At 45.9% G+C, this 11,889-nt stretch overlaps 1 protein-coding gene across 1 annotated transcript; it reads left to right on the top strand.

Annotated features, from left to right (window-relative positions):
* Nucleotides 1-1,702: 1,702 nt before the first annotated feature.
* On the top strand, nt 1,703-3,633 carry LOC111532321 (galectin-10-like; the record flags this gene model as incomplete). The annotated part of the gene is made up of 3 exons (XM_023199503.1): nt 1,703-1,779; nt 2,297-2,507; nt 3,487-3,633. Coding segments are annotated over 3 exons (435 nt in total), but the record flags the coding sequence as incomplete, so codon positions are not given.
* Between the last annotated feature and the right edge of the window lie 8,256 nt (nt 3,634-11,889).

Raw genomic sequence — 11,889 nt, 5'->3', positions numbered from 1 at the left:
TCTGTTTCCCAGTCTGGAGTGCAGTGGTGCAATCTCGGCTCACTACAACCTCCACCTCCCAGGCTCAAGTGATTCTCCTACCTGGGGTTCCCGAGTAGCTGGGATGACAGGCATGTGCCACCACTCCTGGCTAATTTTTGGATTTTCAGTAGAGACGGGGTTTCCCACATTGGCCAGGCTGGTCTTGAACTCCTGACCTCAAGTGATGCGCCCACCTCGGCCTCCCAAAGTGCTGAGATAACAGGCATGAGCCACCGCGCCCGGCCTGCAGTGAGTTTTGATGGTGCCACTGCATTCCAGCCTGGACAACAGTGTGAGACCTTGTCTCAAAAAGGAAAAACGTCATTCACTTATCGATTCCTTCCAATTGCTTCCCCAACTCACACTTTTCATGTGTGCAAGTACTGGGGCCGTGCTCTCAGCAATGTGTGCCCCTTCTGGGAAGGACGTCCATTGCCCTTGATGGTTGTGATGCATGTGCCTCCCACACACAGGGGTTTCCTGTTCTTTTATCATTTCTCTCTCTCTTTCGACGAGTGTTGTTTCTCATGGAGTGACTCTCTCTGCTGTTACATCCTCCAGTCTTGTTTTCAGTTTCAGAGTTGAAATTGATCACAGGTCAGTGTTCCCTAAAGACCCTCCCCATTCTGCCAGGTCATAACCAACAGGCCCTATACATGCCAGGGATTAGGCTAAAGATTTTACATGTATTAACTCCTGGATTACTGAAAACACCCTACAAAGTAGGAGATTTTAATAATCCCCCCTGTACTCGGGAAACTGAGGTAGGAAAACTGAAGTATTTAAGTAATGAATCTAAGGTTGCATTGCTGGCTGGATAGAGTGGCTACCCCTGTAATCCAGCAGTTTGGGAGGCAGAGGCAGGAGGATCCCTTGAGCCCAAGTGATCCACACCAGCCTGCACAACATCTTGAAACCCCGACTCTCCAAAAACGTAAAAAATTAGCCGAGTGTGTGGTGTGCACCTGTAGCCCCAGCTACTCAGGGGCCTGAGGTGAGAAGATACCTTGAGCCTGAGGAATTGAGGCTGCAGTGAGCCCTGATCACCCCACTGCACTCCAGCCTGGGGGATACAATGAGACCCTGTCTCAGACAAACAAACAAACAAACAAAAAGTTTAAAAAAAATGTTAACTTCCCACTGCTAATAAGAGGCAGAATCAAGGATGGAATCAAGGCAGCCCAGTTTCTGAAACTCTGCTTTTTTTTTTTTTTTTTTTTTTTTCTCTCTGTTGGCCAGTCTGGAGTGCAGTGGTGTGATCTCGGCTCAGTGCAACCTCCACCTCCCAGGTTCAAGTGATTCTCCTGCCTCAGCCTTGCAAGTAGCTGGAATTATAGGCGTCCACCACCACGCCCAACTAATTTTTGTACTTTTAGTAGAGACAGGGTTTCACCATGTTGGTCAGGCTGGTCTTGAACTCCTGACCTTGTTATCTGCCCACCTCAGCCTCCTAAAGTGCTAGGATTACAGGCATGAGCCACCGCGCCTAGCTCGAAGCTCTGCTCTTAGCTGGGATCCCCCATTTCTTCAGGAATATTGGGCCCTGACTGTGCTAGAATGGAAAAAGTGAGGCTCAGAATCTGCCCTTTGATCTCCAACCTTCTGCACCATGGGAATCTGTTACATGAGAGGAGGCCACACCTGCCCATACCCCTCTCATCCACTCTCAATCCCCTGGCAGGTGCCACACACACGGCCTGTGTCCTTGTCCACTGGTTCTTGCGTGACAGTCAAAGGAACACCGATCCTCCCTTTCATGTGAGTACTCCATGGTCCATGGCAGAGGGACGGAGGAGAAGGGAAAACATTTGCTCAGGAGGTCACCTCATGTGTGAGTGATGTGGAAATGTCTAGTTGGCAGGATGGAGGCACCATGTAAATGCAGGTCCTGGAGAATCTCCTGCACCAGGCGTGGGAACTGCAGTTCCTGCACAATGGGCCACTCTCGGACTCTAGGAAAGAAGAAAACTCAGTGGTTGGAGATGTGGCTCTTTTTTTTTTTTTTTTTAAATCAAGGGGCATAGGATTTTCAGAGAATGAATAAGTCATAGACTGGAGTCAGTGATTATGGCTCAGTTTCCATCCAGGGATGAAAGACAGGGCATCTCACCCCACAGGACAGGAAGGGCTGAAACAGCCTCACAGGGATGAGGTCGCAGTGTGAGCACCAAGACTTCACTCCACCTAAGGAAAGAGGGAAGGGATTTGTGTGTGTGTCTTTTGTGTGCCCACAAAGGGAGGGACCTGCTGAACACACTGTGTGCTCTGCCCTCAGCAATGATCCACAGCTGCAGGTGGATTTCCATACTGAGACGTGTGAGAAGTCAGACATTGCCTTCCACTTCCGAGTGTACTTTGGCCATTCTGTGGTCATGAACAGCCGTGAGTGTGGGTCCTGGAAGCGTGAGATAAAATGCAACAATGTGCCCTTTGAGGATGGCAAACCGTTTGAGCTGTGCATCTCCGTGTTGGACAATGAATACCAGGTGAGCACCCCAGGAGCTCCCAGCACCCAGCCTCTGTGGGATCCCAGGGCAGGAGGCAGCCCTCCCTCAGCTTGCCCCACAAGACCCTCGGAGCACATCTTCCATAACAACTCTTGCCCCAGGCTTTTCATCACACAGCACCCTCTGCTTGCACTGCCACCCTCATCTCTTTTCCCTCAATGGCCACAGTCAAGGTCAGCTCATCTGCCATTTCTCCCAAGGTGAAGAATCTCTTCCGTCTTCACCCATAGCTCTCATTTCTATGTGTGCTGTTATTTACATTTTCATGTGGCTAAGTGGATAAAATGTCATATGACTAAAATTGTTTTAGTCAGTCAAAAATTAGATCTTCCTCTCACTCCTGAACCCCAATCTTCAGAGCAATATTACTGCCTCTCTATTCTCCTTCTATACACAGTGCATGCTTACGGAAGCATGTGTATCTACATATGTGTGTGTCTATGAATACATGCTTTCGTTTATTTTTAAACAAATGCTGGCATAAGTTTCTCTACACATTACTCTTTAGAAACTAGAATTGATTTGTGCTCAAAGAGTAGATCTTGAAGGAGTCATCTATCCATGGTGCTGCCTCATTTTTGAAAGACTGCATGATATCCCCCTAGAAGGATTTCCAAAACTTTCTCAACTTGACCCTTTACATGACCATTGAAGTTGTTTCCAATATTATGTGCCCACAAATGCTGCCGTATTAAGCTTTCTAATCAACCTTCTTGCCATTATGCACCTCCCAATACTTATATTAGAAGATAATTACAGAGAAATGGAATAGTTGGTTCAAAATTGTGTGCATTTTAAATTGGAGAATGCAACTTAAAAGATGACTTCCTGTATAGCCTCAGTAGTAAAGAACGTGAACAAACTTTCTGACTTTTAAAGCCCAAAAATCCTTTGGGCAGGCCAAAAGATGTACATTTTATTCAGATTTAAGTCGGAGATGTTTTCCTATGTTTATAAGCTGTTAAAGGTAACATCCTATGTATTGCAACATTCATCCAGTTCCACCTCTCTGAGACCGCTTGAGTTTCATTCTCTGCCACCATCAGCCCACATATGGGCAACTCCTAAGAGGAACTGGGTCATCAGCAATGAAGGGCAGTCATAGATTGTGAAGGTGAACAGCATGCATTCAGTGAACATGGTTGAGCACAAACCCCATGCACGGCCCAGTGCAAGATGCAGGGATTCAAGTTCATGGGACACTGTCCCTGGCCATGGAGATCATCCAGGTTAGAGGGGAGGCCGAGCAAACATGGACTGTGTGACTCAGAGTGGTAGAACCTACTGGAGAAATGAGAGGAAGCACTGAAAATAAAGGAAAAAACTGTCTGCAATAGACACAAAAGTAGTCTGTAAAAAGAAGCCTGTCTACTGGCTTCTCGTTTACAATTAGGCATTTTCTCTTTGGGTGCTGTAGGTTCCAGGGCAGTCTGGAGAGGAGGCTGAAAGCTTGTTTTGTAAAATACTGTCTTTCTGATGCATTTTCACTCTTGTAGGTAAGTGTCAATGGCCAACACTGTTACAGCTTTCCTCACCGATTCCCACCATGTTACGTGAAGATGGTACAAGTGTGCAGAGATGTCTCCCTGACTTCGATGTGTGTCTGCAATTGAGGGCGATAGCCAGACTCCTCATTGTGCCAGAAATCCCTGTTTCTACATGATCACGGGATTCCCAGAGCCAGCTAACAGCATGATCCCTCCTCACTTCAACCCTTACATTTGCTCATTAAAACTTCACCACACTTCACAAAATTTGGTTCTTGCTTTCAAGGGGAAAAAGAGGTAGTGGTCATCATGAAGAGGGCCTGAGGGATTTTATGGGTGGTGGGAAGAAATAAAATAAAATAAATCTTCCTGGGGCATAAATGGTGAGTAACAAGGCCACTGAAAGGTCTGAGAACACATTAGGAATAACACTCTTCAATAGCATGGAGTTTACGTCAGACACTCTGAACCAAAACCCCTACCCAATTTCAGAAGAGTTGCTGCACTGAAATGTCCTGTAGTTGTTTCCAGCCACACAGGGATAAGCAATGGGATTGGGGACTTGAGCCATAACAGGGTGAGTGGGACTGTGTCTGAGTTGATCAGGGCTGAGTATGAACCTCACTGTCTACACTGAAAACAGAGGGGAGGGAACACTTCAGGGATCCCATTTTCCCCCATCTGCACCCGAAATCTCACCTGTCCCTCCGCTTAACCAGGAAAAAAGCCCAGAAGAAAATCACCTGAGAAGAAACTCATATGCTGTCCCCACTCAGTTCAGGAACAAAAGATATACAATATTATTTCTGGAGATGTAGAGCACAGATGTAGAAATCTGATTTGTTCATTTACAGAGTACTCATGGATGATCACGCCCTTTCCCATCCTCCCTGCAGAATGAGAAAGGGAAGTCATTTCAGAGAAGGACGTGTAGGCTGCAACAGTGGACACGACAGTCGGTACTTTGTAGAGTGTAAGTCTTGGTCAGAGATGGAAGCAAGAAAGCCTTTCACCAGGGCACACAATGCTGGCCCGCACTGATAGTCTTTCCTTTAGCCCTGATTAATCTCCACCCACAGACACAAAGTTAGGAAACCTCCATTGCCACCCTCTGAAGTGCCCCCACTGCCTCCCCTCCCCTTGCAGGAGCCCCGTCATTGATCTTAGAAGACCCCTAGTGATGTCCTAGTCCTCTCCTAAACTCTTTTTCTTCCTGGAGTGTTTCCTTTGGGAAGAGTTCTGGACTAGCTCCCTCCATCTGAGACGCTCTAATTAATCTTCAGAGGATCTTGATCCCTGCCTTCCCTGTAAGTCTCTGCGTCCATTCTGGACATTTATTTCCATTCACCATTCAGAAAGGGAGACATCTATCTGCTTCACATTGCATGGAGTCCATGATCTTTCTGGGGACTCTCCTAGAATAAAGAAATGATCAGCATGAGGAGACTGGGACAATTCCATGTGGAAGGCAATGTTTGCAATAGCCTCAAGCTGGAAGCCACCCAATGTCCATCAAGAGTAAAATTCCTGAGTATTCAGTTTCCCTGAAACTCGAGAGTGGAGAGCATGAAAAGGAAGGGACTCCGTACATCAATATGGATGAATCCTAGACACAGAAGCGTGAAGGATAGATACATGACCGAAGAGAAGAAATCCGAGATAAACATCTACAGGCAGAATTCAACAAAGTGATAAAAGTAAAACAAATCAAAAAAGAAAGGCAGGAGCATGGTCGCCTGTGCGGGCAAGAAGATCACATGGTGGGAAGGAACATATAGGATACTATAGGTGTCAGCAACAGGCCATGCCTAGAATTGGGGTGGTTACCTGAGTGCTAGTTTAATGCTAAATTCACAGTAATATACATTTGCTTAGAAACTGGAATCAATGTTTCTGTAAATAGTTTAAATTCACAGTCAATAAAACTGAAGAGTAAAATGAAAAGAAAGGAGAAAGAGAGGGGGATTCTAATTCATTCCTTCTTTAAATTCCTAATACGGCTTCAAAGGGTGTTTGCTGTCATCACAAAAAGAGAACTTGAGGAGAGGTCCTGAGTCTTCCACCCCCGGTGAAGACTGCATTGTAGCTTATGTGCTATCACTTGTAGCTGTCCCTGTCCTCATGCTGGTTTGGAACCAAGGAGCTCACAAATCACTGACTAAAATTAGGAATCTCACCTTTCTCCCAGATTCTGGGTCTCTGAGATTTCATCGCATATGGACACCCAGAGAAAAATAAGTGAAGGAGCCCAGGCGTGTGAGAGACAAGAGTGTGAATGGCCCTCACCTGGCAGAGGCAAGGGGCCTGGATGGGGTCAGGATGACACAGAGACTCTCTCTACCTCTCTCCCCAGGTCCTGCTGAGGATTAAGGTCTATGGTCTCCCAGAAGGTCTGGAAGAGAAAGAGGACAATTTCCTTCTAGGGCTGGATGTCTTCCCCCAGAATTTTCACTTTTTCACCATTGCACAAGTTAGGAAAATGTACACCTTCCAGGAGAATTCTGCACAGTGCAGAAAAGGCTTCATGAGAGGCATGAAGGCTGGACTTCACACCCCTCACTCTCTCTGCGTCATCCTTATCTGTGCATTTCCCTGGTGACCCCTTCCTCTCCCCTGTACTTCCCTCATTGTGGTTTCTGCTGAATCACAGTTACAGGCCTGCAGACAGGTATGGTTGTCACTGAATGTCTTTCTGACATCTCACCTCCTCTCACATCACAACTTGATGAGAGGGGCTTGAAATCAAAAATGAAGCCAGAGGGCATGACTGACAGGATGATTTAAATGCTGCAACCCCAAGAGATTCACACAGAAGACTGGACACAATTAGGAAGAGCTGCCCAGAGGGAGACAACAATGCCGCTGCTGCCCATGAGTTGAAAGGGCACAGCCTTCAAATCTCCCAAGTCACATAAGGAAAGGAAGAAAAGGAGCAGATGTTGTGAGAAGAAAATTTGAGCATTTGCACTGTCAATGCTTTGCTGAGAGCTGTGGGTGTGTGGAAGAGGGAAATGGTATCTGACCTCTGTGGGGTGCAGGGTGTGGATCCTAGACCAGTTTAACCCTTTGTCAGCATGTAATGGTGTCTGATGACAGCAAACTCTGCTGAAATGTGACTTTAGGTGGGAGGTGGATGCTGCACTAGGATAGGTGGATGTGCGAGTGAGTGTAAGGGGGTGATTGTGCTTTGTCTTCATGACTGATGTGAGTGTGTGTGAGAGCACAGCTGGACCAGTGCGTTAGCATCTTTATACGCACAGTGAGCAGGTGTGTGTAACTCACTGAGTGGCCTGGCTCTGTGTGACTGTGGGTGTGTGTGCTAGGATGTGACTGGGTGTTGAACTGAGACCATGGATGTAGCCTGCTGTGCATATGAAGGTTCCTCCGCACACAGCAGGGCCTCTGATAAAGCAGCTGTGTGTCTTCCTATATGTGTCACTGTGGATCCTGAGTGGCAGAACTGGTGGGGATCTTGGGGACTGTGAGTTAGAAAGGTCTAGTGTCTGAGCATTCATGAGAGTGGGATGCACGGAATCCTTAGGTGCCTCTTCCCACTCAGAGTGGAGAGGAGGAAGGCAGGCTTTGTTGGAGTGTAACTTCAGGTGGGATCTGCACACAGTAACCACCGGCTCCTGCCTCCAGCCTCAGGTCTCTCCCTGTCCCCTACCCTAGCCTGTCCTTCCCATTGAGCACCAGGATGGTGGGCAGTTGTGATTCATTAGGGAAGGACACTGAGGACTTGTTTTGAGAGACTGAATCACCCAAAACCAGGAAGGTACAAGTTTAACCTCAGTTCAGACAGAGCTTACAGTGAATATTCATCAAGAAGTTTGCTGAAGCCTGTAATCCCAGCATTTTCGGAGGCTGAGGTGGAAGGATCACCTGAAGCCAAGGGTTAGAGACTAGCCTGGGCAACACAGCAAGATTCTGTCTTTCTAAAAATTAAAAAAATTACTGGGGATGGTGATGGGTATCTGTAGTCCCAGCTGCTTGGGAACTGAGGCTGGAGGATTGCTACTGCCCAGACATTCAAGGCTGCAGTGAGCTGCGATGGTGCCACTGCATTCTGGGGATTAGGGTGAAGGTTTTACACATATTAACTCCTATATTACTGAAAACACCCTACAAAGTAGGACTTTTGGATAATCCTGCCTGTATTGGGGAAACTGAGGTAGGGAGAGTTAAAGTAGTGAATCTAAGGTCACACTGCTGGCTGAGTGAAGAGGTTCACACCCGTAAATCAGCAGTGTGTGACTGTGGGTGTGTGTGCTGGGATGTGACTGGGTGTTGAACTGAGACCATGGATGTAGCCTGCTGTGCATATGAAGGTTCCTCCGCACACAGCAGGGCCTCTGATAAAGCAGCTGTGTGTCTTCCTATATGTGTCACTGTGGATCCTGAGTGGCAGAGGCCACTTGGAGGCCTCCACCTTGGAGGCCAAGGCAAGAGGACCTTTTGAGCCTAGGAGCTCCAGACAAGCTTGGGCAATATCTATGGGACCCTGACTCTCCCAAACCATAAAACATTAGCTGGTTCTGTGGTGTGGACCTGTAGTTTCAGCTACGTGGGGGACTGAAGTAAAATGATTGCTTGATCTCAGAAGGTTGAGGCTGCAGTGAGCAGTGATGGCCCCACTTCACTCGAGCTTGGGCAATAGAATAAGACCTTGTCTCAAAAAAAAGTTCAAAAAATATTAACATCTCACTTCTAGTAGAAGGCAGAATCAACAAGGAGAATTGAAGCAGCCCAGTTTCTGAAGCTCTGCTTTTAACTACGGGCCGCCAATGTCTTCAGGAATACAGGGTGCTGACTGTGGTAGGGTGGGAGTGGGGAGGCCCCAGGGGCTACTTTTCAACCTCTAACCAACCGCAACATGGGAACCTGTTACAGGAGGGGAGGCCTCACATGGCCCTGTGCCTCTCACTCAGTCTCAGTTTTCTTGCAGGTGCCATACACAGAGTCTGTGTCCTTAAGTACTGGTTCTTCTATGACAATCAAAGGGAAACCGGTTGTCCCTTTCATGTGAGTACTCCATAGTCCAAGGGTGGTGGGGTAGAGAAGAAGGGAGAACATTTGCTCAGGAAGTGACCTCATGTGAGTGATGTGGAAATGTCTAGTTGGCAGGATCGAGGCACTATGCAGGTGCAGGTCCTAGAGACCCTCCAGCAACAGGCATGAAACCTGCAGTGGCTACACTGTGGGCCAGTCATGAGGCCTAGGGGAAGAGGACACTTAGGGGTTGGGGTTGTGGCTCTTTATCTATAAAGGGACACATTTTCAGGGAGTGGACAACTCATAAGTTAGTGACTGTGTTTTGTTTCTTTGTCTCCTTCAGTTCTGCTCTGATCTTAGTTATTTCTTGTCTTCTGCTAGGTTTTGAATTTGTTTGCTCTTGTTTCTCTAGTTCTTTTAATTGTGATGTTCAGATGTCCAATTCTAGATCTTTCCTGCTCTCTCTTGTGGGCATTTAGTGCTATAAATTTCCCTGTACACACTGTTTTAAATGTGTCCCAGAGATTCTGGTACATTGTTTCTTTGTTCTCATTGATTTCAAAGAACATCTGCATTTCTGCCTTCATTTTGTTATTTACCCAGTAGTCATTCAGGAGTAGGCTATTCAGTTTCCATGTAGTTGTGCAGTTTTGAGTGGGTTTCTTAATCCTGAGTTCTAATTTGATTGCACTGTCATCTGAGAGACTGTTTGTTATGATTTCCATTCTTTTGCATTTGCTGAGGAGTGTTTTACTTCCAATCATACGGTCAATTTTAGAATAAGTGTAATGTGATGCTGAGAAGAATGTATATTCTGTTGATTTGGGTTGGTGAGTTCTGTAGATGTCTATTCGGTCCTCTTGGTCTAGAGCTGAGTTCAAGTCCTGGATATCCTTGTTAATTTTCTGTCTCGTTGATCTGTCTAGTGTTGACACTGTGGTGTTAAAGTCTCCGACTATTATCATGTGTGAGTCTATGTCTCTTTGTAGGTCTCTAAGAACTTGCTTTAAGAATCTGGCTGCTCCTGTATTGGGTGCACATGTAATTAGGATAGTTAACTCTTCTGGTTGCATTGATCCCTTTACCATTATGTAGTGGCCTACTTTGTCTCTTTTGATCTTTGTTGGTTTAAAGTCTGTATTATCAGAGACTGGGATTGGAATCCCTGATTGTTTTTTGCTTTCCTTTGCTTTGACTATTCCTCCATTCCTTTATTTTGAGCCTATATGTGTCTTTGCATGTGAGGTGGGTCTCCTGAATGCAGCACACCAATTAGTCTTGACTCTTTATCCAATTTGCCAGTCTGTTTCTTTTAATTGGGGCATTTAGCCCATTTTCATTTCAGGTTAGTATTGTTAGGTATGAATTTGATCCCGTCATTATGATACTAGCTGGTTCTTTTGCCTGTTAGTTGATGCAGTTTTTTCATAGTGTCGATAGCCTTTATAATTTGGCATGTTTTTGCAGTTGCTGGTACTGGTTGTTCTTTTCCATGTTTGGCACATCCTTCAGGAGCTCTTGTAAGGCAGGCCTGGTGGTGACAAAAATCTCTCAGCATTTGCTTGTCTGTAAAGAATTTTATTTCTCCTTTGCTTATGAAGCTAAATTTGGCTGGATATGAAATTCTGGGTTGAAAATTCTTTTCTGTAAGAATGTTGGATATTGTCCCACACTGTCTTCTGGCTTGTAGGGTTTCTGCAGAGAGATCTGCTGTTAGTCTGATGGGCTTCCCTTTGTGGGTAACCCGACCTTTCTTTCTGGCTGCCCTTAACATTTTTTTGTTTATTTTAACCTTGGTGAATCTGACGATTATGTGTCTCGGGTTTGCTCTTCTTGAGGGGCATCTTTGTGGTGTTCTCTGTATTTCCTGAATTTGAATGTTGGCCTGCCTTCCTAGGTTGGGGAAGTTCTCCTGGATAATATCCTGAAGAGTGTTTTCCAACTTGGTTCCATTCTCTCTGTCACTTTCAGGTATAACAATCAAGTGTATATTTGATTGTTTCATGTTTTCACATGGTCTCATATTTCTTGGAGGCTTTGTTCATATATTTTCATTCTTTCTTCTCCAATCTTGTCTTTTCACTTTACATCATTGAGTTGATCTTTAATCTCTGATATCCTTTCTTTCACTAGATCGATTCAGCTATTGATACTTGTGTATGCTTCGTGAAGTTCTCGTGCTGTATTTTTCAGCTCCATCAGGTCATTTATGCTCTTCTCTAAACTGGTTATTCTAGTTAGCAATTTGTCCAAACTTTTTTCAAGGTTCTTAGCTTCCTTGCATTGGGTTAGAGCATGCTCCTTTAACTCAGATGCATTTGTTATTACCCCCTTCTGAAGCCTACTTCAGTCAATTCATCAAACTCATTCTCCATCCAGTTTTGTTCCCTTGCTGGCGAGGAGTTGTGATCCTTTCGAGGAAAAGAGGAATTCTGGTTTTTGGAATTTTCAGCCTTTTTGCGCTGGTTTCTCCCCATCTTCGTGGATTTATCTACCTTTGGTCTTTGATGTTGGTGACCTTTGGATGGGGTCTCTGAGTAGATGTCCTTTTTGTTGATGTTACTACTATTCCTTTCTATTTGTTAGTTTTCCTTCTAACAGTCAGGCCTGTCTTCTGCAGGTCCGCTGGAGTTTGCTGGAGGTCCATTCCAGACCCTGTTTGCCTGGAGATCACCGGTAGAAGCTGCAGCACAGGAATGATTGCTGCCTGTTCCTTCCTCTGGAAGCTTCGTCCCAGAGGGGCACTTGCCAGATGCCAGCAACAGCTCTCCTGTATGAAGTATCTGTTGGCCCCTACTGGGAGGTGTCTCCCAGTCAGGATACACGGGAGTCAGGGACCCACTTAAGGAGGCACCCTGTCACTCATCAGAGCTTAAATGCTG

Source organism: Piliocolobus tephrosceles, unplaced genomic scaffold (genome assembly GCF_002776525.5).
Source record: "Piliocolobus tephrosceles isolate RC106 unplaced genomic scaffold, ASM277652v3 unscaffolded_31632, whole genome shotgun sequence".
Taxonomy (NCBI): Eukaryota; Metazoa; Chordata; class Mammalia; order Primates; family Cercopithecidae; genus Piliocolobus; species Piliocolobus tephrosceles.
Note: the sequence above shows the minus strand (reverse complement) of the source record. Positions and strands in the feature narration are given on the sequence as shown.